This window comes from Papaver somniferum, chromosome 10, assembly GCF_003573695.1.
Source record: "Papaver somniferum cultivar HN1 chromosome 10, ASM357369v1, whole genome shotgun sequence".
In the NCBI taxonomy this organism is placed as follows: Eukaryota; Viridiplantae; Streptophyta; class Magnoliopsida; order Ranunculales; family Papaveraceae; genus Papaver; species Papaver somniferum.
Genome location: NC_039367.1, coordinates 88,542,922 through 88,570,140, shown reverse-complemented (window position 1 = coordinate 88,570,140; position 27,219 = coordinate 88,542,922). Strand labels below are relative to the sequence as shown.

General features: G+C 36.6%; 3 protein-coding genes across 3 annotated transcripts; 2 read left to right on the top strand and 1 right to left on the bottom strand.

Annotated features, from left to right (window-relative positions):
• Positions 1 to 860: 860 nt before the first annotated feature.
• Positions 861 to 3,632, top strand: LOC113315891 (putative disease resistance protein RGA4). Its single transcript, XM_026564135.1, has 3 exons — positions 861 to 1,836; positions 1,933 to 2,285; positions 2,334 to 3,632. The coding sequence occupies exons 1-3, from the start codon at positions 861 to 863 to the stop codon at positions 3,630 to 3,632; spliced, it is 2,628 nt and encodes an 875-aa protein (XP_026419920.1).
• A 324-nt stretch (positions 3,633 to 3,956) lies between these two features.
• On the top strand, positions 3,957 to 5,158 carry LOC113315031 (disease resistance protein TAO1-like). The gene is made up of 2 exons (XM_026563342.1): positions 3,957 to 4,781; positions 4,869 to 5,158. Exon 1 carries the CDS (start codon positions 3,975 to 3,977, stop codon positions 4,776 to 4,778), a length of 804 nt encoding a protein of 267 aa, XP_026419127.1. The 5' UTR covers positions 3,957 to 3,974; the 3' UTR covers positions 4,779 to 4,781; positions 4,869 to 5,158.
• Positions 5,159 to 7,853: 2,695 nt separating this feature from the next.
• On the bottom strand, positions 7,854 to 8,944 carry LOC113315890 (cullin-1-like). The gene is made up of 2 exons (XM_026564134.1): positions 8,636 to 8,944; positions 7,854 to 8,594 (listed from the first exon to the last, which is right to left on the bottom strand). Exons 1-2 carry the CDS (start codon positions 8,942 to 8,944, stop codon positions 7,854 to 7,856), a joined length of 1,050 nt encoding a protein of 349 aa, XP_026419919.1.
• Positions 8,945 to 27,219: the final 18,275 nt, after the last annotated feature.

The following is a 27,219-nucleotide window of genomic DNA, read 5'->3' as shown; positions in this document are numbered from 1 at the left end:
TTCAATTAATGAAAAAATTCTTTATTTATCACAAAAGAAAAGAAAAGAAAAAGCAAAAAAAAACGGTACTTCAAAGATTCATTTGTATTTATACAGCAACAATATTTATTTGTCTTTTGACCCATGAAAAAATTCTAAGGTTTTTTTTTTTTTATAGTGTTTGTGTTATGGTTTTAATGATTTTAGGAGGACTAGAGCCAGGATTAGTCAATCCTTGGCACCGTCCTTGAAGTTGGTCATCGACTCATTACCCAAAAATCTAAAATCAGAGAATTTTTTGAGTTTCCTTCAAAAATGACTCGATTTTGTATTCTAGAGATATGCCTTGTATCAATGGGATAGCCGAGAAATAAAAGCGTCCGCTATGTTAGAGAAATATTACAGTTCATTTATAAGAAATTTCAATTTGATGACTCCCTCGGTATTACACAAATATATAGATGACGTTCAAGAGTAATAATGTGAACCCGGTGACATGACATAAGCAACAAACATACGGGTGGTGCATCCTTAATTAGCCGTCTTTTCAACATTACCCCTATGTGGTCTCCCCCGTTATTGCCGTGTAACAGGGGCATAGAATCTTCTTACATGCATGGCAACGGTGGAACTTGGAAGTACAATATGCATACAAAGCTGTAAGTTGCAACTGTATTGTGTTGTAGGGCATGGATTGACTTGACTCTGTTAAGCATCACACACTGGATTATCTTTCCCAGCATTTTCATATCTAATTTTAGGTGCATTCTTTGGTTTACTAACTATCCCCGTTCCCATAGTGTTCTTCTTCAGCTAGTAAAGAACTGAGGTCGAGTGTGAGTGAGATCAGAGACGAATCAATACCTTCCCTTGTGTAAGACATGGTTGCAGGTCTGGAGCTTCTTGTTTCTCCTGTAATTGAATCTTTGATCAGCAACTTGGCTTCTACTGCTTTCAATGGGAATAATCTCTTCTCGGATGCCAAGTTTGAGCTGGAAAATTTTTATAAAACATTAACAAATATTCAAGCTGTGTTATGTGATGCCAAAAAGATGCAAGTGGAGAACATGTTAGTACAAAGCTGGTTGAGAGAACTCAAGGATGTGGCGTATTGGGCTGAAGAAGTTGTAGGCGAGTTCCATAATGAAGCTCTTCGACGTAGAATGGAGACTCATGGTCGCATGGGGAAAAAGATAAAAAACTTCTTCTCGCTCTCTAACCCGGTTGGTTTTCGTCTCAAGATGGCACGTAAAGTCAAAGAAATCAACCGAATGCTGGATGGAATCACTAAAGGTATGGAGAGTTTCAAATTTGTTAACCTGTGTAGTACTAGTAATGGTGCTACTAGTTGCAAGGTGAATATAGAGAGAGAAACATCCTCCCATGTCAATGATTCTGAAGCTGTTCTCGGAAGAGAAACTGATAAATCCAAAGTGATTGGTTTGTTAATTGATAATTCAAACAGCAACCAGAAGATTCACTACTCTGTTGTCAGGATTGTCGGCATGGGAGGGATTGGCAAGACGACTCTTGCTCAATTGGTCTACGCTGATGAGTCTGTAAAGGAGCATTTTCAGATCAAAATGTGGGTCTGCGTGTCCATCAAATCAAACACCAAGGAGATTTTTACTGATCTGCTAGAATCCAGTTCTGGTGGAGTCTCAAACATGGACGCCATAAAAAATCGCTTGATAGAGAGACTAAAGGGGAAGAAATATCTTATAGTACTCGATGATGTATGGATAGACAATAAGATCGATGTGGAGAAGTTGTTGAAAGATCTCTTGTCAATGGGTTCCGAGGGAAGCAAAATTCTAATGACAATGCGAAGTGATGAAGATATTCCTCCTAAGATGGGTTGTCGATAGACTCGATACACTCAGTGCCGATTGGAAGGATTACTTGAAGAGGACTGCTGTTCTTTATTTGAAAATATCGCATTTGGTCATGGAGGTGCAAAGAAGACTCCGAATCTGGTTGATATTGGGTTGAAAATTGTGAGGAAGTGTGGAGGTCTGCCTCTAGCTGCAAAGACTCTCGGGGGTTTGCTCCGCTCCAGAAGTGATGAACAAGAATGGTCATATATCTTGAACAGCCAGATTTGGAATCTCCCGCAAAGTGAAGACAAGATTATAGGTGTAATCAAGTTGAGTTACGATCGTTTATCACCGTCTCTAAAGCAGTGCTTCTCATATTGCTCGATTTTCCCAAAGAATTACAATATTTCAAAAAAGAAACTAATCCGATTGTGGATGGCCGAAGGGTTCCTTATTAGTCCGTCGGGTGAAAGTGAAGTTCTGGAAGCTGTAGGTGACAATTATTTCAATATTTTGTTGCTTAATTAATTTATCCAGGATGAGAAGAGAAACCAGCGGGGAGATATCAAATCATTCAAAATGCATGATCTTGTGCATGATCTTGCACTATCAGTTGTTGGAACCGAATCTTCATTGGTGGCAGCAGATAGTACATTACAAGGTAATGGTCTTAAATGTACTGAAGACACAAACAGGCTTCGTCGAGTAGGTTTAGTCCTTGATCTTGATATCTCAACAACTCCCTTGCCCATATATAAGGCAAACAAATTGCGGACTCTTATATCTTTTCCTTCTAGTCATGCATCCAAAATTAATGGCAGCATCCGGGACTCTATGGTCTCGAATTGGATTCTCTTAAGGGTGTTAGATTTGAGAGAAGCTGCGATTCAAGAGTTACCTGCATCAATTTGCAAAATGAAGCACTTGAGGTACTTGGATCTCTCGAGTACTTATCTTGAGTTTTTTCCTTCTTCTTTCACTAAGCTCTACAACTTGCTGACTTTGAGAGTCAAAGATTGTATTCGACTTACTGAGCTTCCGAAAGACATAAGGCACCTAATCAGTCTGAAATATCTCATATATAGCGAGGGACATCAAGTCACTCAAATGCCAAGGGGGTTAAGGAAATTAAGCCAACTCCAAGAGTTATCAACTTTCGTAGTAGGCAAAGGCAAAGGGTGTGGGATAGAAGAAATGAAAGATTTGAATTTCCTCGGAGGTAAACATACTATTTCAAGATTGGAAAATGTAAGTAATTCAATTGGAGCAAATCTAAAGGAGAAGAAAGACATTCGTTACTTGGCACTACATTGGGGAGACACAGATGATCATAATTCTGTAATCGAAAACACTCATGAATATGAAATGGTCTTTGATGGTCTCCAGCCTCATCCATACCTAAAAGAATTGGTGATCAAGAACTTCAGTGGGTTTAAGTTTCCCACTTGGCTGGGGAGTACTTCTATCTATCTTCCACATTTGGTGTGTGTCACTCTAGAAAAATGTGATAAATGTGAACATCTTCCGGGACTTGGACGACTTCAATTTCTTAAATTTTTTACAATAGAGCGGATGGTTTCTTTGAGGCGTATTGGTAGTGAGTTCTATGGAAGCAATGAAGGGGCGGCAATGACAACAAATACATCATTTCCTTCTTTGATAAAACTCTCTTTTCAGTGCATGGATAATTTAGAGGAATGGTTAGGGGACCAATCGTCATCTTTGGTGTCCTGTTTTCCCTGCCTTGAGGAGTTAAAGATTCAAGGTCGATCAATGTTAAGAATCATGCCAACTCTATTTCCATCTCTTAGACTGAACTTGTTTGTTTGCAGCTGACTCGGCGTCTGAATCTGAGTCAACCCCTGACTCGGACCGAGTCAGCAGTCAGACCGTTTGTTTTCCATTTTGAGTCAGATCTGACTCGACCTCTGACTCAGACATAACCCCTGACTCAGACTCATTTGAGTCAGGTAACAAAATACCCCTGATTCATGGGACCAAACCACTGACTCACTTATTTCCGAGTCAGATGAGTCAGATCTGACTCAAAACAAACATATCGACTCAGATCCAGATGAGTCAGGTGATTTCACTTAGATCCAGATGATTCAGATCCAGACGACTCAGATGAGTCAGGAGTAAACAAACATGGTGTTAGACTGTGCAGGGATAAGTGGCATGACTTTAGTTTCACTGGTGGCAAACAATCTGGCATCTCTGACTGACATTTATATATGTAACTGCACACATCCAACACTTCTACCTCTATTACTGTTTAGGGGCAATAGTGTTCTTCGGACTCTGACGGTTTCTTGTTGTCCAAAGTTTGAAGGCTTTCGTTCAGATGATGGACAGGAGGAAAAAGATTTGCAGCTTCATCACGATCTTTCTAAGACTTCTCTTTACCGTTTGAAATTTGAAGTGTGTCCTTCTTTAACGTCACTGCCAGATTTGCAAGGGTTGAATGCCCTGACATCTTTAGTCATCACTGTGTGTAAAAGTCTCAAGTCATTACCAGATGGTATACAATATCTCCCAGCACTTGAGGAATTGAAAATTACAGGCATGTCTGACGATTTGGAATCTTTTCCATTCCCACCCTTGCGAGCAGATGCAAGTCCTGATGAAAAATACTTCATATCGCTCCGTAAGTTACATATTAATGGGTGGCCTAATCTGAAGTCTGATCTGCCTGAGCAACTTCAATACCTCACTTCGTTACGAGATCTCTACATAGGCATGTTTCCTTTGCTTGAGACGCTTCCAGAGTGGTTTGGCAACTTATCTTCCCTTAAGGAGTTGTCTTTATACGATTGCGAACAACTCAAGTATCTGCCTTCTAAAGAACAGATGTTACTCCTCACCTCACTCAAAGAACTTACTATTCAAGGTTGTCGACTTTTGGAGGTTAGATGTGAGCCAGGCAATGATGAGGCGCATAAGATTTCTCACCTTGGATCAGCTGTCTCATTTGCTCTCTGAAAGGTATGAAATTAAAAAATTTGTATAAAGCTTAGATGTTTATCATTTCCCTCATATCATTAAGATAATCTCTTTTCTGCCCCGCTGCAGGTACATAACTCAGGTAAAACATTACAATGCGTCAATGCCCTTCCCCTACGGCGGACAAACTCAGTACTCTCAACTCTTTAAGTACCACTTATCTGATAAAACAGAGAGAAAAATAAAAGAATTACCCATTAGCGTTAATTTGTTTCATTATCTTGTACTACGCGAATTTTCATTTGAACATTCAGATTTTAAATGGTTGTGTTGTAGGATATTTGCATGTTGAATTGTTGTCTGTAGATTCAGACAAGGGCGCCAAGTTATAATAAAGAAGTGAACATGTTTGATTGTCATATTTGCAGTAATTGTTTTCTTTTGCATATATAACAGCCAGGAGAAACTAAAACTTCACTTATCTAAAGGGAAAAACACCTGCTCACTCTCTCGGTCTCTCTAATAATATCCAAAATAATAGTCCCACGATTAGAGAGACTCGAACTCCAGACCTGTGAGGTGAATAAAAGGTCATGCCAGAACGGCTCACGTAAAGCATCAGTCGTGGGCAGGGGAGTCTTGTACAGTTGTACTTTTCTTTTCTCTCCTTTTCCTGGTAGGGAACTTATTACCAACCTTGCTTCTTGCAGAAAATTATTAATTCCACATTTGGGCTTGATGAACAATGAAAAATAGCCGTCCTGAAAAGAGTGTCTACAGAAGTTCAATTCAGAGTGGGAGGGGAAATATGAGCTCAATTCCAAAGTGAGTTTGATGGAAGCCAGAAGAGACGAATAAATTTCATCATTTAAAATGGAATTCCCAAAGTCCTCTGACCGCGATAATGTATTGAATTGAGGGAGACAACAATAGGTGAGAGGGATGCCAGACTTGAAGTTCATATCCAGGCACTGCCAAAACACACATTGTAAAGGCCCAGTAGAGAATCCTCATAGCTTTTGAAGAGTAGATTAAAAGGAATAAAAGGTTTGATCAACCAAGATTCGATCACTCTCTTAGTATCACAAAAACATAGATGCCATTATGTTTGTGCACCAAGATAAAAAACATCATTGCCTGTGGAAGAAATTCAGATCAACGCATTGCCTCGTTAATGGGTCCAAATCAAAGTATCGAACCACAAAACAACATAACTTGATTATTCCTACAGAGGCTGAACCACAATTTCCCGTCAACCCCAACCTTACGTCTTATAATAAGAATGTCATTTCATTTGATGCTGAACACAATTCGTATTCTTTTCCTTAATCTGCTCAGATTGATGGCATTTTCTTAGTTAATCAAAACTTCATAGTGTAGGCTTTTAAATTATTGTTTAAGGCTGAGATTGGCTAGGAATCCTCTGACCATCTACATCTTGATCACAACCCATATACTGTATTTCTTCCAAAACCAATGTTGCTTCCAAACTCTTTCAATCATATCATCAATTGGAACATTAACAATCTCTGGCAGAAAAAATACCACGAAAAAGCCAATGACATGAACCCAAGCAGCAAATAAGAAAAAAATAGTTGCACGCATATGACACATCATTGATAAGAATGTGTGAGAAATGATGAAGGCGAATAACATGTTTAAACTAACTGCAAAGGCAAAACCTGTCGTTTCTCGTTCAAAGGGGAAACTTTCACTTGAAAGAGAAATAAGTGACTCCAAGGTTAATACTAAACCTAAACCTAAATGGCATTTGACTAAAATTGACTCCATATGATTTCAGCCAGCTCAACCTCTTAGAAGATCACTATCTACAACAGTCATGCTATTATCTGAAGCTCATAATCCTAGAGATGGAGCAAATACATTTCTCTGTATCAATGGTTTACTAATGTCCTAAAAATTGTAACAATTAAACAAGAATAGACGATAGACAGTCATGTTTAGCCAAACAGTCGAGAACAGCATCCCCCCTTAACAGTCTTGGTGTGCAGAAGTGGCAGTTTGAAAGGTGAATGAACAAAGCGGTTAACCATTTAACATTTACTGTTGCAGAGTAAATAGACATGCTAATCAGGCAATAAGAATCCATAAACATCTTAACCAACCAAGATCAATAACAACGAACTTATAAAGAAACAAAGAAATCGTGGACCAATACTATGCACATTCAGACTATAACCACTAGCTCAGGAACCAATACTTTAGCCACATACTGCTTGAAGGCATTTGATATGTATGGTTTACGCTAAACCAGAGTGAAAGAGAAATAAGTGACTCCTAGGTTAACATTAAACCTAAATGGCGCTTGACTAAAATTCACTCCACAAAATTTCAGCTAAACTCAATCTCTTGGAAGATCAAGTCATACTATTGTCTGATGTTCACAATCCTAGAAATAGAGCAAATACATTTCTCTATATCAACGGTTTATTCGATGTTATCACCGAGAAAGAATGTCCTAAAAATCGTAACAATACAACAAGAATAGTCAATAGGTAAAAAGACAGTCATGTTTAGCCAAACAATCAAGAACAGTTTCGGTGAGCAAAAGTGGCAGCTTGAAAGTTGAAACAAAGTAGTTAACCATTTAACATTTACTGTTGCAGAGTAAATAGACATGCTACTTGGACATAAACATCTTTACCAACCAAGATCACTAACAACAAACTTAAAGAAACAAACAAAGTCGTGGACCAATACCATGCACATTCAGACTATAACCAGCTTGGGGAACAACACCTAAGCAATAAGACTTCAATTGTTCTCCCAATCAAGACCTTATGCTCCAATATTTCAACACAATGGTCAAGCAAGACAAGATTGAGTTACGTTTATAGCTAGCAACACATACCAAAGAAAATCAGACAACAGTCATAGCAAACTCAAACCAAAATACTAATGCTCCCTGTCAAAACATCAAGTCATTAACTAAATAATGACAATAAACAGTAGTAATCTATAGTCACAAACCATTCGCTCTAAACTGTCTCCCTATGCAACATTGTTACTTACCGCGCCATCTGCTAAATACTGAGTAGATAAGAGTCAGTACATCCTCCAGAGTCCAGAGATTATCAGGTTAATTTGTCATCACTAAGCTTTACATTGCATCTCCTTTCCAAGATCCTGTTGGGCATTTTCAGGCAACAACTGACGATGAACTTGTTTCAACTTCTCCTCAGTACTGAAATGCAAATAGTGAGAAACCCTGTCCTTCTCCCTTTGCAAACATTCTACAGCCGTAATCCCATTAAAAGCTTTCCGAGTGTAATAATCGACCATGTCAGTTAAAAACGCAGTTTCGAAATCATCAACATAATAATCCAAATTCTCATTCCCAATTTCGACAAACACCTCTAAGACATTCTTGACCAAACCCCTATCAATTTCATTCCCTTCTCGTTCTTGATTAATCAACACAATAACAGCATCTCTAACTTTCACTTTCATCTTCTCATACACAACTTCACGAAAGAAACTAACCCCAGTATCACATTCAAGTGGTTCTCTCTTAAACACCTCAATTTTCGATTCCTCGACTCTTGTACCTACTTCAGAAACTGATTTCTCCAATTGCTTCGCATCAGGAAAATTAAGAAAAGCATGTTCCCCATACATTCTTCTCGAAGCATTATCATAAGCTTGAGCAGCTTGAATTGCAGTTTCAAAGGTACCCAACCAAAGTCTAAGTTTATTAGGTTGCCTAATTTCAGAAGCCCACCTTCCCCACTTCCTCTGTCTGATACCTCTATACTTGCATTTCAAATTCTTAGGTCCTCCTTTACCTCTCGTACATCCTTTGCTCGATCCCTTACGTTTTTGTTTCCTGAGTATCTTGTTTGGTTGAAATAGGGAGAAAACTTAATGACCATAACCTTATGATTAGCCCACTTATTAACAAATTCTTGCAACATAGATACATCATCATGATTCTCTTGAATAGCTGGTGAAACTTTAGATCTCAAGTAATCATTAAAAACGCCTTTGTATCTTTCGTAAAGCTGTTTAGAATTATCACGGGGAGTAGGTTTCCCCGTAGTGTGAACTGCTTTGTAGAGCTTCATCCAATAATCCGCGTCCATAGGTGATTCAGGGACACCTTCGATAAGATTGATAAGCTTTGTAATCCCCGTTTGCAGGATTCCCCAACCATCTTTCAATTCAATGCTACTACTCGTTTCCATTGTGCCCTAACTATCTCTTCCCCAAACTTCTGAAAATAACAAAGCGAGTGAGAAAAACTCACGACTAAGTTAGAACGATTTTACGGGGACCAAAAAAAGGGAGCATGGTTTTATTTTGGGTAAGACATTAGAAGTAATTCTAGGTCACCGCATATCTAGTTATTTATTTAATACCTAATTTATCATCTTAATTAATTTAGGTTATGATTAGTGAAATGACTTAGTTAAAAAAATTAGTGAGATTAAATTAAAAAATGGGTTTATTATTAGTTGAGTAGAATTATTGTGAGAGTAGAGTTAGAGAAGATGAAGGAGAAAAACATGGAAAATAAAAGTTTTTTCCAATTCACCCCCTTTGAGTATTCAAGTGATGAAAACTCATCTGATTCTTCATCTCCATCCTCTCCTAGAATATTAGTTAATCTTCAAAATGATCCGGATTTGGCTTATTTCTTAGATGGTGATTGTATTCTTCCCCAAAATGAAACTCAAGATAAAAATGATGGATTTTATCAACCACGAACGGAGGAAGAGTATTTGGGTGAACAGGTATGCTCCAAACTTAGATAATGTATGTTGAATTGGTAAAAACTTCCCCAAAAATGTAAATTTTTGAACTGGATTTTGCACAGTTCGGTTACATTATATGAAGAACATGTAACCGAACTGTTCTGAAGGTGTAGTTCGGTTTCCTTGTGAGATGAATAAGTAAACGAACTCATTTGAAGATGTAGTTCGGCTACTTTATCCAAACACGCAGGTTACCGAACTCCACATTAATGGAAGTTCTGAGATGCAGTGTTATGTTCGGTTGGTTCGCAACTAACCGAACTTTACGTAAAAATAAAGTTTAACCAAGTGTATACAGTTCGGTTGGTTCGCAAACGGCATGTACCAACTATCTAACCGAACTATGTTTAATAAGTTCGGTTGTTTCACAAACTTGCACCTAACAGCATAACCAATCGAACTTAACAAACAAAAAAAATCTGAAATTCCAGTGTCTAGTTCGGTTATCTACATAAAATACAAAGTAACCGAACTCTGTTCCTTTTATTAGTTCGGTTGTTGCGATAAAATTCACATGTTACCGAACTCGGTTCCTTTTATTTGTTCGGTTGCTTTGCAACTTGCTTAACCAACCAAACAATGAGTTCGGTTTCCCCAATAAAATTATTATGTGACCGAACTTATTTGTGATTGCATTGATGTGTTACATTTCTTGTAGATGGAATCACAACCTATACCAATGCATGATCAACCTTCTCCGATTGGTATGCTGTTCGAAGATACATCTACTCACTATGCAAATGAGTTGGTATTTGACTTACCTATTGATGCGAAGAATTGGGTTAGAGAACATGCCAAGAGAGTCAATTGCGTCTTGGTTTTGAATGGAAAAGAAAGCAACACTCGTTTTGAAATGGTTTGTGAGAGAAGTGGAGATCCCGATGTTAGTCACAAGAGGAAGGGTTATGAGTATAAAGGAAAGACGACGAGGAAGAACACAACGTGCTCAAATAAAATCAAATGTCCGTTCAAGCTAGTATTTATCAAGAGCAAATTAACGACGAAATGGTTTCTATCTATGGATAAGGTGGTAGGTCGTCATAACCACCCTCGTCCGGATGATCTTGAAGGGCATGCAATGGCCGCAAGGCTCACTCCACGTGGCTGTATTAGGTACCATTGGATCTCATTTAAGATGATGCAATATTGATCGTTCAGATGTAACGTTGACCGTCCACATGTAACGTTGGGAGCCGTTCATCGGAGAACCTATAGACACGCCATATAGCGTGGTTTTATATGATATTTAGCCACGCCAACTAGCAACATTGTATCATTAAAAGTGGCAACTTAAAATGCAGACGTTACAGGCTCGCCATGTAACAGAGACTCGAATGATTAAATCTTGAGAAGCCTTATATAAATATGATTGACACAACATCGTCCATCAAAGTAGAGTTATATCTAAATCAAACCCAAACAATAACAAAAACCCTAGAAAACAATTAGCATCGTTAAGTTTTGTAAAACCTAACTAACTAGTAAAGCCTAACTAAGTAACATGAAAGAAAGATCCTTACCTAAATCTTATAATAGTTCATGCATGTAACTTGTTCTTTGATACAACCGAATAAAAACCCTAGTCATGCTTTAAATAGTAAACCTATAAGATCTAACATCTGATTCCATGAGATCGAAAAAAAAATCTAACATCAGTTTAATATACATTAGATAATGGGTTGTATAAATAATGCCAACAACAAAGATCGAGTCTGAAAAGGTAGGTTCCTTGTAAAGATTAGAGATAGTAAAAATAGAATAAAAACCCTAATCATGCTTTAACTAGTAAACATATAAGAAGTAATAGAATAAAAACCCTAATCATGCTTTAACTAGTAAACCTATAAGATCTAATATCTGATTCCATGAGATCGAATAAAAAATCTAACATCAATTTAATATTCGGTTGTAAAAATAATACCAACAACAAAGATCGAGTCTGAAGAGGTAGGTTCCTTGTAAAGATTAGAGATAGTAGCAGAATTATGATTTCAAATAGAGAATGAATCGAGTAATAAAAACTGAAAAAGTAGATCGAACTCATATTTCTTTTTCTTTTTGGAGTTTAACCAAACCATCAGGCGGGAATTGATTTTCCTTTTGAAATCATCCCGCTCAGTAAAATTCATTTTCATCGCACGCTAAACAAAAGATTTTTGGTGTTTTTCTTTTTTTATTTCCAAATTTTTGATGTGTGACCAATATGGTTAGTTTCCTTTATTTTATGAGAGAATATATCGTAGACAGTTATGATAAATTTGTTTCCCAAAATTTTCGAAATTTAGTTTCCTATCTCTAACCAACTCGAGAAAAGGCCATAGAAAAAAATTACTTTCCTATTTTGAATAATATTTTCCTTAAATTTTTTATCCTGGGTTGTATCCTGTATTATTCTTGGTTTAGGGAGGAAACATATGAATTATTAGTGGCACCTATGTAGGAAACGTATTCTTCTAATCATATAGTATTTTCTTAATAGGAAAGAATAAATATATTGATAAGCAAGCTTGCATATTGTTTTTATCATGTTGAATCAGAAGATTGATCCATACAGACAGATTATTAAACCAACAAAAGCAAATTGTTTGAGTTCTTGCACACTTTGCTATAGAGTCTGCAATATGATTTGCATCCCTATGGGCATAAGTGCAAACCCAAGAATCAAAATAACTTAATATAACTAATGCATCATGGATTAAATTATATGTTGTCCATTTAACTGTTGTAGCCTTCCCATTCACAGCTGCTATAACATTCTGACAATCTCCTTCCAAGTGAATTTTTCGCCATCCCTTACTGTGAGACCATTGTACTGCTTCTAGGAGAGAATGCGCTTCTGCTTGCTCTGGATCAATGGCTAGAGATGCAGCTCCTCGCAGTCCATGGTTGTTTCCTGCAGAATCTCTACATATCAGTCCACATCCTGATAATACAGTTTTATCAATATAGGAAGCATCAAAATTTAATTTGTATATATCATCTATATGAGCCTTCCAGTTCTTATCAATTATTCTCAAAGCATTGTTGCTACTAGTTTGCATACTTTTAGCCCTTTTCCAGTCCTCAATCTTCCTGAAAATATTGTTTATAACAATGTTACTGTTAAATGGCTTGTTTTCAAAAACTGTATCACATCTAGCCTTCCAGGTTAGCCACAAAATGAAACTGGCACTCTCATACAGACTAAAATCCTTGGGCATACCATTGTTTTCCTTTAGAAAGAAACCACTTATCCAATTTTGTAAGTCTAGACCCTGGAGGATAGTAGATAATATAGAGTCTACTGAATCCCATATATGTCTGACATGATGACAATCAAAGAACAGATTTTGAATAGTTTCAGGGTTACCACTACAAATAGCACATCTACTATCTTTATGTTTAGTGAACCTAGCAAGTCTGTGTTTAGTAGTAATCCAACCATGTAGGAATTTCCATATAAAATACTGAATTCTGGGAGGTAGCTTATATCTCCAAAAGGATTTCCAGCAGATGTCTAAGTTGTTCTTAGTTGGCTTAGTAGCTAAGTTTTCATTCAAGATGGCATTGTAAGCAGATTTTATAGTAAACATTCCATTGCTGGAAGGCTCCCATCTCAGCTTTGTAGTTGCAGGAAATCCTACACTACACCCGTCATATGATTTCATTAACACTCAACTCATTTTAGATTAACAATCTTAATTTTATTGATGAATCTTTGAAAAATCTTACAAGAAAAGATAAAGGAATCAAGAATAACCACTGCTTTAGATTTTCTCTCTCCTATTTACTTGTTTCTCACCCAGAAAGATCTCCCCCTTTCCTTTACAACTGAACGACTATTTATAGGGAAGTACATAGTGGATGACAGCTAATCTGTCCTTTATTTTCGGATATGTCTTGCGACATTCTCGCAACCTTATAAATGTTAATCTCGCAAACTCTCTTATTTTCGCAGAACCATCACATTTTTCTCATGATTTTAGCTGACGTCGTTTATTATGTCATTTCTGAAATTGTTCTGTGATGTTGTTGTGTTGTGTTGTTGATAATTTTGCTGAGGCATTATTGCTGCGAGATTCTGATCCTATATCTTGCCTCTACTCATATCTTCTCTGCAAAGTAGAGAATGATGTGAGAAATGCCGCAGTTGTTCATCTCTTCATATTCTGCATTTATCACACATATTCTTTCTTCCATCTGTTTCTTGACACGTCTTCTGTAACCGCTCCTTTCAACCGCTCACGTCTTTTCGCCTTAATGGTGTTTATTTATTCGAGTAAAAAATCTTCTTTATATATTCTTCTGACTCTTCTTTCCATTTTCTTTTTACTTTCTCTTCTCTTTTTATTCTCTCATCTTTGCAACTCTATTGTTCTTCCGTTAGTTCTGCTACTGTTATTCTTCCCTCTTCAATCTTCTTACTTTTTATTCATTCCATACTCTATATTCAAATATGCCTCCAAGTGTCCATAAACATGAGAAAAACTTAAAAGACGTCCAAAAAGATCTTGTTGAGAAAGGTTTCACACTTTCTACCATTCCTGGTGAAAGTGCCAAGTCAATTATTTCTATCAAACTTTTCTCTGATCAATATTGTGATGATCAATCAATCATAATTTCGCTAGGTCAAATTCTCGCAGGTCTCCCCATTCCTCTTTATGACCCAGATATTCCTCTGTTCTATGAAATTCTCGCTCACTCGGGATTTTCGCGAGCTATCTTCCAATTGATTGGGGATTGCATCCGTCTGATGCTAGAGTTCGCTAACCGTGGTGCTGGTAAAGGATCTCTGTACTCCAAAGAACTTAGGGATCCTAAATTCGCAGACTTGGAGATAATTGCTGAGAAATACACAATAGCGAGTTTCTTTGAAAATTATGAATTGATCTCCATGAAGAAAGAGAATACTCGCTGGGGTATTCGTTTGAAAAGAAAAGATAACATTGATGAAACTAAAATACTCATGCAAGACATTGATTGGCATTCTGGTAAGAACACAACTCCTCGCCAATCCAAAGATGATAAATGGTGTGTTTTTCCCTTGATGCTAAAAGGACCTTACATTGCTGGGTCAAATGTTCTTTCTGAGAATCTCGCTACCTATCAACCTTGGGTATTCTCTTGGCCCGAGAAGGAGAAAGAGGTATGTTTCTTCCAATTTCGCTCACTTTATATTTCTTTATTTGTCTTTAATCTTTTGTTCGCTGACTCTTGCGACATTCTTCAGATCCAAAAACGGAAAGATAGTTATAACAGGACTGGGAAGACTAGTACCTTGTTAGCTCTTCGCTCATACACAGATGAGGTAAGAAATATTCTCTTATGATTTTAAACAGTATACTATTGGTTCCATTTCTTATTTCTATCTGTGTGTGAAGATTATTGTTGAAATAGAAGAACCTGCCAATGTTGTGAAGACTGGTGATAAAGGCAAAGGTGCTCTTCGCAGGGAAAAACCAACTGCTCCTCCTTCAAAGAAAAGAAAAGTCCGTTCTTCCTCTCCTTCAAATATTCCTTCTCATGAAAACTCCGAGAATGATGAGGATGATGAGGATAATGATGACCTTGCTGCAAATGAAGATTCTCCATCTGAATCTTCTATGGCTAAGCTCTCTGGCCTCTTTTCTGATTCTTTGCAAGGAATGGGAGATAGTCAATTCGATAAAACCTGTAAAGATATCGCTACAATTTGCGATGTTCCTTTGTTGGATGGTGATAATTCTCTTCGTGGAGTTTCTAGATCAGTGACTCCCAATTTCCTGCATTTTCTTAATAGTCTGGTATGCTTTCATCCTTTTACTTCTTCATTGTTGTAACTCAAAATCTCTTTCTATTTTAATACTTTTTATATTTTCTCGCAGGATGGAAAAGCTTTTTTCGCTGTTGCCTCAGATCTAGAGAGGAGACACGAAAATCTTGAAAAGAAGAATCTTCAATTTCGCACAAAGAATTAGGAACTGGAAGCTGAAGTCAAATGTCTTCGCGAGAAAAACAGACAACTAGAAATTGATTCTTCTTCGTATAAGAACAAAATCTTTAGTCTTCAGCAAGCTAATAATAAGCTTTATGGTATGTTACTTTTCTCGTTTCCTTTCATTCATTTATCCTGTTGTTTTATCTTATTTAATTGATCCTTTTTGTAGACATTTATGGTCTTTCTGATGAAGCTATCATTCTTCGTTCATTTCCTAATGCCTTGGATAATGATACCCTTCTTGAGCGTCTTAATAAATCTTTAAATAGTTTCTCAAATGATAAACTTTCATCTCTTTCTCTGAATGAACTAAGATCCAAATTTCTCCTCTTAGAAATTGACCATAGATCTAGTTTAGGCTTAGCCAACCGATTTAAGCGTCTCCTTCTTAATTCTAAAGAGAAAATCAATGAGTTGAGAACCAAAGTTAGCAGTCTCATAGATGATAAGGATCGCATCTCTGATCAAGGTGCTAAGGCTTTGGAGAAATTCCAAGAGACCCTTCTTGAAGTTCAACTTGAACGAGATGAAGCTAACCGCAAGAATACCGAGCTCTGCGAAAGAGAAAACCAAATTCGTTCTCGTATTCTTATAATTAATGAGGATGAATTCGCTTGGGCTACGAAAATCTTAGATGATGCCAGAAAAGATTTAGGTGTAAATGTTAGTCTCCAAGTTGAGCATACAACCTTCATTAGATATATCATTTATGACAGAGAAGGTTATTAACTGTTCTCCAATACTAATCTTTTGTTTCTTATGAATTTTCATCAAGTTATTAATTGATTTCCTTTTGCTCGCAGATTCTGAAAGTAGATATCGCAAAAGGATTGAGGAAATTGAAGCTGAAAAAGTGGAACTCGCAAAGAATCTTTCTTCTCGCAACGACAAGTATTCTAGATTAAAGAATCAAATCAAGATCATTGTTGCGAACTTTAAGAATGATGCTATGCATTTTCGCAATCAAACTATTCAAATGGTTTGTGATGACCATAGTATTCCTCATTCTGATTATCCTTGTCTCTTGGAGGAGATCCCAAAGAACATTCCCAGTCTGATTATTTCTGATAGCGAAGTTGATGATGAAGAATCTGATGGTGATGAAGGTTCTGATGGAGATGAAAGTTCTGATGCAGACGAAGAAGGGAACAAGTCTGATGAAGATGATGAAGGATCAACTAAGAAGTAGTCTTTGTTTCTTTCTTTAATCTTCTGTAATACTTGTACATTTATTCATTCTTTCTGTATATTTGCGAATTCTTTTGGTTTTCCATATTCCTTAATATATGAGTTTCTTTCATTTTGACCTGCATTCATTAAAACAATTCTTCCTTGCAATATGGTTAATCAATATAATTATTAATTTTTTAATTTTTGCGTAAATCTATCATGTGGAGACAAATAACATTTTCTAATTTCATTCATTCCCATACTTGCCTCTGGTATTTGTATCCAAATGAGAGATTTTGCAGATTTTTCGTATTTTGTGCCTCAACTTCGCAGTTGTTTATTTATAATTTCGCAATCTTATGCGAAGTGAATTTTGATTCTTTTGAAAATCTCATTATTGTGTGGTCTTATTTTGCCTTCCTAACTAAAGGTCTTATTATGCCACCTCTTGTCATTGCGACAAAATCGCAGGACGTTCTTGCACTTTCATGCAAAAACCCATTGATCTTGCCTTAAATTTTTCTTTTGTATTATGGCCTCTTCAGGAATGTTGCGACAATATGATAGGCCTAAATATTCTTGTGAAAATAAAGCCCCATGACATTGCCGTCTTGCGACGAAATCGCAGGACGTCTTCGCACTTTCATGCGAAAAACCATTGATCTCGTCTTATCTTTTTCTTTTGTATTATTGCCTCTTAAGGATTGTTGCACAAATATGACAAGCCTTAATACTCTTGCGAGTAAAAATCCTTATGACATTTGCGTCTTAAGACACTTATCAGCTCCCTAATGGAGGGTGTCGCCCTTATCTTCCCCCTGGTTGCTCCTTCAAGGAGGCGTACTTATAACATACAAGGTTAGATCCTCCCATCCAGTCTTAAAAACAACCAGTTGTTTTCGCAGACTCTTATCCCTTTTACCTATAGGGCTTATGGTTACGAGACTGCATCCTAAGTGGGGTTTTCTTCAGGCTGAGTGCAGTATAATCCAAGACTTGTTAAGAATGGCAAGGTACGCTTCAAACGCCCCTGTCACTCTTGACTTAACCGTGTACCTCGGCGCCTTGATAAGATTTTGCACTTCTTGGGAGGGTCCTTATTACCTTAGTCGCCCAACCTAAATCATATGCTTAAGCTGAGAATCCAAGGTGCCTCTCCCGGATGGGCTTTATTGACCCCAAATCTCCATGACTCAGGTTCCGGTGGTGGTGTAGCCTTTCCCTGAGCCATGCAACAGGTACCCCCTTATATGACGTACTTTAGGTCTTACACTTGCATCTTGCGAAATTGTATTCGCGAACTAGGGTGTACGCCATAAAGGTTCGCCCCTTTCTATTTTGTCATTGTTATCTGATTGTATTTTGTACAATTCATTCTCTTTGCGAGATTCTTGCACATCATCATATTGTATTTGCATTTCGCAATCTCAATTTTTCACGTTCGCAAATTAAACGTGCTTGTTCAGCATAATGTCTTTCAATTTCTTCTTCAATCGTCTGTTGATTTCTTTGAGTTTCTCTTTCATGTAAAATTCTCCTTCCTTCCTCTCGATTTCCTTCGCCACCTTGGTCATTTCGTCCCTGACGTTGTCCGTTCTCTTGATTTCTACCATTTTGCCTATCATCAAAAGTTTCATTTTGTGGAACGTAACGATCATCAGTTCTTTCTCTATTTTCGCGATATTCTTCATTAGGATTTGATATTTCTTCTTGAATATTATTTCCAGCATTAATTGTGGGTGAGTTTCGTCTCATTTCTCTTCCAGTCGATCTTGAATATGATTTTGTAATACTTCTCGATCTTCTACTCTGTAGTCTCATATTTTCCATCCTCAATTCGTGATTTTGCCTTGTTAAATTCGCAAGTTCTTCTACCTCAGCTCTTCTTTCTTCGCGTATTCTTCGTCTCAACGTTTCTAACGCTCCAATTTCCTCATCTCCATGAATTATTCCTTCATCTGCTTCTTGATTTCTCTCTACCTGTCTATGGTTTGTGGTTTGTTGCTCTTATTCTTCTGTTTCTTCTGCTGAATTTGATTTCCAAGTGTGTATACTCAACCTATCATAATCTGTATTCCTTCCTTGTACTAGTGTTTGTTGAACTGGTGGTTGAATTTTATTTTCTCTATTACTTCTCATTCTAGTAGATTCTCCCATTTCACTTCTTTCCCTTCTAGCAATTCTCTTGCTTCTTCTAACAGTAGTTGGTTGTTATGATGTATTTCTTCTTCTAGGCATTTCTTCAATGTTGACGAATTGCAAGAAATTATGTAAAATTATTAATCAATCACTCCAAATCTTCACAAATCTCAATATTAATCTTCAAATTTTTTCTAGAATAATCTTCAATTTTCCCTGTTTCTAGTGCCATTATGTAGTTGCAGGAAATCCTACACTACACCCCTCATATGATTTCATTAACACTCAACTCATTTTAGATTAACAATCTTAATTTTATTGATGAATCTTTGAACAATCTTACAAGAAAAGATAAAGGAATCAAGAATAACCACTGCTCTAGATTTTCTCTCTTCTATTTACTTGTTTCTCACCCAGAAAGATCTCCCCCTTTCCTTTACAACTGAACGACTATTTATAGGGAAGTACATAGTGGATGACAACTAATCTGTCCTTTATTTTCGGATATGTCTTGCGATATTCTCACAACCTTACAAATTTTAATCTCGCAAACTCTCTTATTTTCGCAAAACCATCACATTTTTCTCATGATTTTAGCTGACGCCGTTTATTATGTCATTTCTGAAATTGTTCTGCGACGCTGTTGTGTTGTGTTGTTGATAATTTCGCTGAGGCATTATTACTGCGAGATTCTGATCCTACAAGCTTATCTTTACCTGCAATAGGAATTCTTATGTCAGTAATCCTTTTAACAGTATCTTCATCAAACAAAGCATTCAAAATATCATAATTCCAAGACTTAGAGTCTTGGTCAATGAGCTGATTCACAGTTTTCATATTAAAAGAGCTAAAATGACTATCTGGAGGTCTGTGCATATTTGGAATCCAAGTATGTTTCCAAATTTGCACAGAAGTACCATCACCTATCTCTCATATGTAGTGTCTTTTAATTATATTCAAACCTGTGCATATGCCTTGCCAAATCCAAGACCCATGTTTGTTCACAATATCAGTTAAAGGATTAACATCATGAAAATATTTTTCCTTCATAATAACAGCCCATGGTTCATCTGGATTGGTAATCAGTCATACAGTAAGCTACTAAAGATAAATAAACTAAACCCATCCATTTTCATGTTCATTATTTCCAGAAAACATAAAAATTCAGCGTGAATCATTCATCACATAAATATCAACCTATATATCAGCGTAAAAGCATGCATTTAGTGCAGTACTTAAAAAATACGTAAACTAAAAGTTCACACATCAAAAACCCTGTTTAAAAACCAAAGAACTTGTTACATGAGCATTTATCCAAAAATCATCAGTTTTTATTCAACTTTTTTGATGGTGGTGTCTCTGCATGCAATGTATCAGGTTGTGACATTCTCGACGTGCCAAACCTTGTCTTCCTCTGGTGCGCAGCTGAAAGTTGCAATGCCTTCTGCACAGTTGGTACATATAACCTTCCCCGAGCCTTTTTAGTCTTCTGAGAAATATTTTCAGAGGCTGCATGACTCCCCGAATGTGGATTGACTGCTAGGTGCTCCTCATTCAGTTTTTCATTGTCCAATTTCTTCTCAGAATCTAAAACTGGTTCTGGTTGCTCATGAGGTTTTCCATGCTGTGGAGTTTCCTGCAGAAAGAGATTAAATGTATATTATATATATATATATATATTCTAAATCCAAGGAGAATTCGTCTGTCATGTGAATTCTCAACAAGAGACAGACAAAAGTCATTTTCCCAACAATGTAATAAAGCCAACTTCACTGAAGGCCGCGACATTTTTCACAGCTGACGCCCATAATAAAATCCGTAACCAAATATCAATTTTCAAATTTACACTGGCATTCATCTTCCATTTAGGTGTTAATATATTTCTATCTCGTACTTATTTTTTAATCAAACTGAATACACGATTTATGTAAAACTATTTATATACTTGATTAACAAAGCAAAAGAGATAAGAAACTAACCTTGTCATCAGAGATGGAACAGTTATCTTTCGTCCATGCCACAAAACCATCTTTAGATTCCCCTAATAACTTAAACTCACCACTTGGTTCGGTTAACACGAACGATGGAACTATAACCTCCTGAATATTGACAGCATAACAGTTACTAGGAAGATCTTGTCCATGTATTTTCTGGTTAGGCACCATAGGTAAAATACTTCCTCTAGCAACGACGTTTCCCCTAGATCCATTCCAAAAGTCTTATTTTGCTTTCTGCGGAGATACGGCATATGAACATCATATAAAAAGAAGATGCTAGAATTAGCAATATAGATTTATGAAGAAAAAAAAAATTCAAAAAAAAACATACTCCATTAGATGTCTTATCCAGATGTTTTGTCGTAGATGTGCACGACTTCTCTAGAGATATTAAAGGATTTGGTTGGGAATTACTGGTAGAGTTCTGCATAAGATTAGGAGACTGCTTCTTAGACCCATCAGAAGGGTTGCTACGTGAAGGAGACTTCCGCAGAGAAGTAGTTGGTTGTGAATTACTGGTAGGGTTCTGCATAAGATTAAAAGAGTTATTAGTTACTTTTGAAAGTTACACATGTTTCTATTTTTCTAGGTTCTCTAATTTACACTTGGATCGGTGATTCGTATAATTGATAGGCTGGTTTATGTATATTCGACTTACAAATCAAACAATCCAAGCAACTAACCTTCTTAGTAGGCTCGGTAAACTGAACACCATACTTTGTCCAAGGAATCGTTTTTCCAAAAGTTTGCCCTAATGTTTCCATACCAGCAAATCGTACGGGTAGACAGAAATTCAGTTTTATTACTTCATCAATCAGGATTTTGTGGCAATCATCCTCTAACCCATCCTTTCCATGTAATTGTTGTTTTCCTGTTAACAGAAAATCTCTACCTATAGCAAGGACGTTTTCCTTAGGCAACTCGTCAAAAAGGTTGCACCTTCTACCCTGCGGAAATATATGGCATATGAACATCTTCAAGCGAAAAATTCAAAACAAATTGAGATTTAAAATGCATGTAAAAATAAAATAGATACCGGAGAAACTGCTTTAGTTGTCGTGATCTCATATTGGCTCCGACTAGGTGGATCTTTTGATGTCACATCCAGAGTATGTTTCCCCGAATTTTGTTGACTTACCTGCAGCAGTAGAGTAATATTCCATATTCGGGTGACAAATATGCCAAATTCCACCATGAATGCGAAGACACAGATGAATAGGTAACAAATATACAAGGTTCTCAAAAATACACCCTAGCATCCGTGATTCATATAGTAGTTGATAGCATATTTCAGACTCATATGGTCTTAAGATCATGTAACTGGTTTAAAACACATACCTTCGGAACTTTTTCAGATATTGCGATACGAGATTGGCTTCCGTTGAGTAGATCCGGTGATTTCACAGCCTCAGAATGTTTTGGTTGACTTACCTGCATCAGAAAATTGAAATGAAAGTTGTACCTTGTTTTTGCAGTGAAACCATTTAAGCAAAATGCACAACTGACTCACAATCAAATAGCTAACCACATATCTCGTTCTATAAGGTTCTCTAAAATATACACTAACGTCCGTGATTCATATAGCTGATAACATATTCGTCTCTTATATCAAACAAGATATATATAAAACTGGTTTGTGTAAAAACATATCCAATGAGTTAATAAAGCAAACAAGCATAGCAACCAACCTTTTGATCCAAGATGGTTTGATTTGATGGCCAACAAATTTCAGCATCACCAACATCTTTTAAAGTTTTTATCCCAGAAGATGTGCCAAAGGGTAATTTGATGGTTTCATTTAGTACTTCACTAACCATGACGCTATAGCATGTAACCTCACCCGTCATTCCTGACTTCATTTTATAAGATACCTTCTTTGAAGAGTAAGCTCTACCAATGGCAACAATGTTGTCCTTTTCTCCAAACCAAAGTTTGCATCCTGTGCCCTGCAGAAACACAAGGCGCATGAGAGATAGTAAATGGAAGATTCAAAATTTAAACGCGTTGGAAAACCATACATCAATGGTAACTTTTTCAGATGGCACATTCTGAGATTCCCCAGTGGATGAAGGAGACGAAGACTTCTTTTTTGATACTAAAGACGGCTGGGATTCAGTAGAAACGGTCGGCGTTTTAGTACAAGGAGAGACCCGCTTCGCGGACCCTTTGGTGCTTTCAGATGACTTCTGCGGACCGGATTTCCCATGTTTTTTTTGAAGTTGCTTAACTGATTCTGGACCTATGTTATTCTTAGATCGATTGGAGGCGTTGATAGGTCCTGCATCCTGTGACTGTAGTTGAACACATTGTTTGAAAAAATCAGATACTGTCTGCCAATTTTTTCAAAAAATTACACAATCTAATCAAAACTCGGTTCACTTACCTCTCCTCCAGACTTGCTGATACTGTTGCCCACAATTTTCGCAATGTCGACTCCTTGAGATAACAAGTTATCTGTCAATCTCTGATACGCATTTTTAGTAGACTCTAATTCTTTCTCCTTAGCTTTCAGCTTTTCACGCAGTTCATCGTTCTCTTTCGAGTGTCTTGGTTTTCTTCCATTTGGAAAGTAAAGGGTTGCCGTCACTCCAAAGCCACCCCCTTGACACGTCCACCCTTATCCGGGCCGATCGCAACTGTTAGGGCATCCTCGTTATGACCAACCGTTAGAGTTCCCTCTCGAATCATCTTCCGCTTCTCTTCTGTTCAAATAATGTGTTAAATTCTGATTTAAACCTTGCGCAATTACTGTGCACTTACTTTGGTTAAAAACATGAGGACTGTAAAGTTTCTGTTTTCTCACAACTTCAGATGTCTTCTTCCTGACAAACTCGTCTGGAACAATTCCGTCTTTGTTTTCGCGTGCTCTTGCCCACATGAAGCACCGGTCTTCAAGATCTTCTTCGGCAACATTTCCGCTTTGGACCTAGTAGTTACCAGAAACAAGTAAGGATTTACATCCGCACAGATATTAACTGTGTAAAACAGAAAACCTATTCCAAAGCGTCTAATGTGACAAAATTACAGATTGGTGTAAGAGGACACATCCCTATACCGTTTTAAGTTTCTGCATATATGAGACACGCAACACGACATACAAAACAGAAGTATCTGATATGGCCGGTTTTACTGTGCAGTGTATAATAAATAAGACAACAGACTTACTAATTTTAGTTTTAATCCCGAGTATCCTCCTCGTCCCGTCCGATGTGGGAACTTGGATTGTGATATTGCCTTTTTTCCCCTCTCCGAATTTTTCTTGCAGAGGAAATAAAAATAATTTCATTAGTATGCTGGGATAGACAATAAGAACGAAACACAAAATCAGAAAAAGCAATGTGTATTCCATACCTTAAATATAGCCGATTTTAGTACATGATTAAGGTAATTGTCCCAGTTCTCTTGGTCCATTACCGTTTCGTACTTTTTGGGGAAAGTTCTTAGTTTGTGCGGCATTTCCAGGAAGGGTTTTACATGATTGTTGTACAATTTCCTTCTGAAGTCCCGCAGCTGAACAGGTAGACGCTTCATGACCACTCGCTTCAGCTCATGGGGCACCTCATAATGAAGCTGCAATAACATCTAATTATGTTAATCACAGACTCACAGTTAGACAACAAAAACGACGAATTGGTAACCGCATATGCATACCAGAATTTTCTCCCACATATTTTCTTTTGTTGTTGAAGGGACTTCCTTCCAACATAAATGTTTTATGCCAACCATATCACGGACCAAATAGCCTAGGTAACTACTGAATTCAATTCTATGGTTACCAATAGGCCGGAACATTTTGTCAAATTCAATATCCCTTCTTTTGGCATCTTTTATCGAGAAGTCTCTATGCAGCTTCAACATTCTTGTCATTCCCCTCTCTTTTATGATCACTTCTGTAGAGTCTTCTTGTTGTGGCTGCTTTTCTGCTTCTGGAGCATTTTCCAATTCTTTTTCTTCTAACACCTCCAAATCATCATTTTCAGAATCTTCTGACTCTGGAAATAACCGAGGCAACATATGAAACCATGTGATGTTTAAGTAGAAACAAGTAAGTACAAGGTTTCGCACATTACCTGTTAAGTCTTCAAATCTAGCAGTGTGGAGCATATCTCCACCATCATCGTCATCTGATTGTACAATGTCATCATGACTCTCATCTAAATCCACCGTTTCTTCATCAGAATCCCCCTCAACATCTGATTCCCTCCATTGGTCGTAATCATCATCTTCTGCCATGACAAAAGCTGTGTAGGTACGTGCATCTCAGTTAGGAATTTGAGCTTATTTTGGAAAATATTAGCTAAACCTAACAGGATAGGCAACATGTGTTACACCTATTTTCTATTATATGAAAAGAAAACAAACATGAACTCAGTGATGCATGTAACTTGAGGCTAAAACATCACTGCAACACACAAAATCTCCTCATGATTATTGTGTTATCCACAAAGCGAAAGGTACCGGTTAAACGGTCTTATATAACTTTTTGTTACAAAGCCAAGAGCACTAAAGCACCAGATAATGATTATCCATTTTAAGATATAGTCAAATTGGCCAACCACAACATGGTAGTAAAGGGCAACTTAAAATACAGACGTTACAGGCTCGCCAAGTAACAGAGACTCAAATGATTAAATTGAGAAGCCTTGTATATAAATATGATTGACACAACATCGTCGATCAAAGTAGAGTTATTAACTCTCAATCAAAATCCAACCCAAACAATAACAAAAACCCTAGAAAAAATTAGCATCGTTAAGTTTTTTATTTTATTTTTATTTTGTAAAACCTAACTAACTAGTAAAGCCTAACTAAGTAACATGAAAGAAAGATCCTTACCTAAATCTTATAATAGTTCATGCATGTAACTTAAGCCTAATATATTATTGTTGTAACAAAATGAAATCACATCTCATCGTACAACCCGTGATTGTCATTAACTTGTTCTTTGATACAGCCGAATAAAAACCCTAATCATGCTTTAACAAGTAAACCTATAAGATCTAACATCTGATTCCATGAGATCAAACAAAAAATCTAACATAAATTTAATATTCATTCGATAATGGGTTGTAGAAATATTACCAGAAACACAGAGAGAAAGAAGAGGACTTGTAAAGATTAGAGATAGTAATAGAATAAAAACCCTACTATCATGCTAACTAGTAAACCTATAAGAAGTGATAGAATAAAAAATTAATCATTTAAACTAGTAAACCTATAAGATCTAACATCTGACCATGAGATCGAACAAAAAATCTAACATCAATTTAATATTCATTCGATAATGGGTTGTAGAAATAACCAACACAAAGATCAAGTCTGAAGAGGTAGGTTCTTGTAAAGATTAGAGCCGATAGTAGTAGAATTATGATTTCATAGAGAGAATGAATCGAGTAATAAAAACTGAAAAAGTAGATCGAACTCATCTTTCTTTTCTTTTTGGAATTTAACCAAACCATCAGGCGGGAATTGATTTCCTTTTGAAATCATCCCGCCACAGTAAAATCCATTTTCATCACCGCCAAACAAAATATTTTTGGTGTTTTTCTTTTTTTATTTCAAATTTTGAGTGAACCAATATGGTTTAGTTTCCTTATTTTATGAGAGAATATATCGTAGACAGTTATGATAAAATTGTTTCCCAAAATTTTCGAAATTTTGTTTCCTATCTCTAACCAACTCGAGAAGAGGCTATAGAAAAAAGTACTTTCCTATTTCGAATAATATTTACGTTAATATTTTAAGCTGGGTTGTCTCCTGTATTATTCTTGGTTTAGGGAGGAACATATGAATTATTAGTGGCACCTATGTAGGAAACGAATTATTCTAATCATACAGTAAGCTAATAAAGATAAATAAACTAAACCATCCCATTTTCATGTTCATCATTTCCAGAAAACATAAAGTTCAACGTGAATCATTCATCAGATAAATGTCAACCTATCTATCAGCGTAAAAAGCCTCCATCTAGTGCAGTACTTAAAAATAAATAAAACCACCACTGAAAACAAAATGGTCATCAAAACCCTGTTTAAAAAGCAAAGAACTTGTTAGATGAGTCGGGTCTTTGTCATTAGTCTGGTTCCTCATTCCATCCAATTCCACGCAAAGATCATTATATTAACATCGTCGTATAGCAGTACTTTACTTTCAATAGCACTTTACTTGTTCAAACTCGTATTTTTGTTAAAGTATTGGCAAGGAGATAATAAGATCAGACTAAAGTGATAAATTGATTCTTTTTACAGGGGGGGGAACTGTATTTTTCTGCATTTCCTCCGTTCTTTCAGCTAATTATATTATTTTCCAAAAGAATGCACACCTCATAAATAAATAAATTTGCAAGAGTATATGCATTCTGTAAAACTCTATGAACTTGTAAATAATTATCTGATTTTTTCATGATTCCAATACCTAAATAATAAAAGAATTCATAAACATCA

Coding starts and splice junctions, on each gene's coding strand:
- LOC113315891 (XM_026564135.1), top strand. CDS start 861: ATGGTTGCAGGTCTGGAGCTTCTTGTTTCTCCTGTAATTGAATCTTTG. Junction 1,837..1,932: donor AGATATTCCTCCTAAGATGG/GTTGTCGATAGA, acceptor TTGGTCATGGAG/GTGCAAAGAAGACTCCGAAT. Junction 2,286..2,333: donor AAAGTGAAGTTCTGGAAGCT/GTAGGTGACAAT, acceptor TAATTTATCCAG/GATGAGAAGAGAAACCAGCG.
- LOC113315031 (XM_026563342.1), top strand. CDS start 3,975: ATGACTTTAGTTTCACTGGTGGCAAACAATCTGGCATCTCTGACTGAC.
- LOC113315890 (XM_026564134.1), bottom strand. CDS start 8,944: ATGGAAACGAGTAGTAGCATTGAATTGAAAGATGGTTGGGGAATCCTG. Junction 8,595..8,635: donor ATAAGTGGGCTAATCATAAG/GTTATGGTCATT, acceptor CAACCAAACAAG/ATACTCAGGAAACAAAAACG.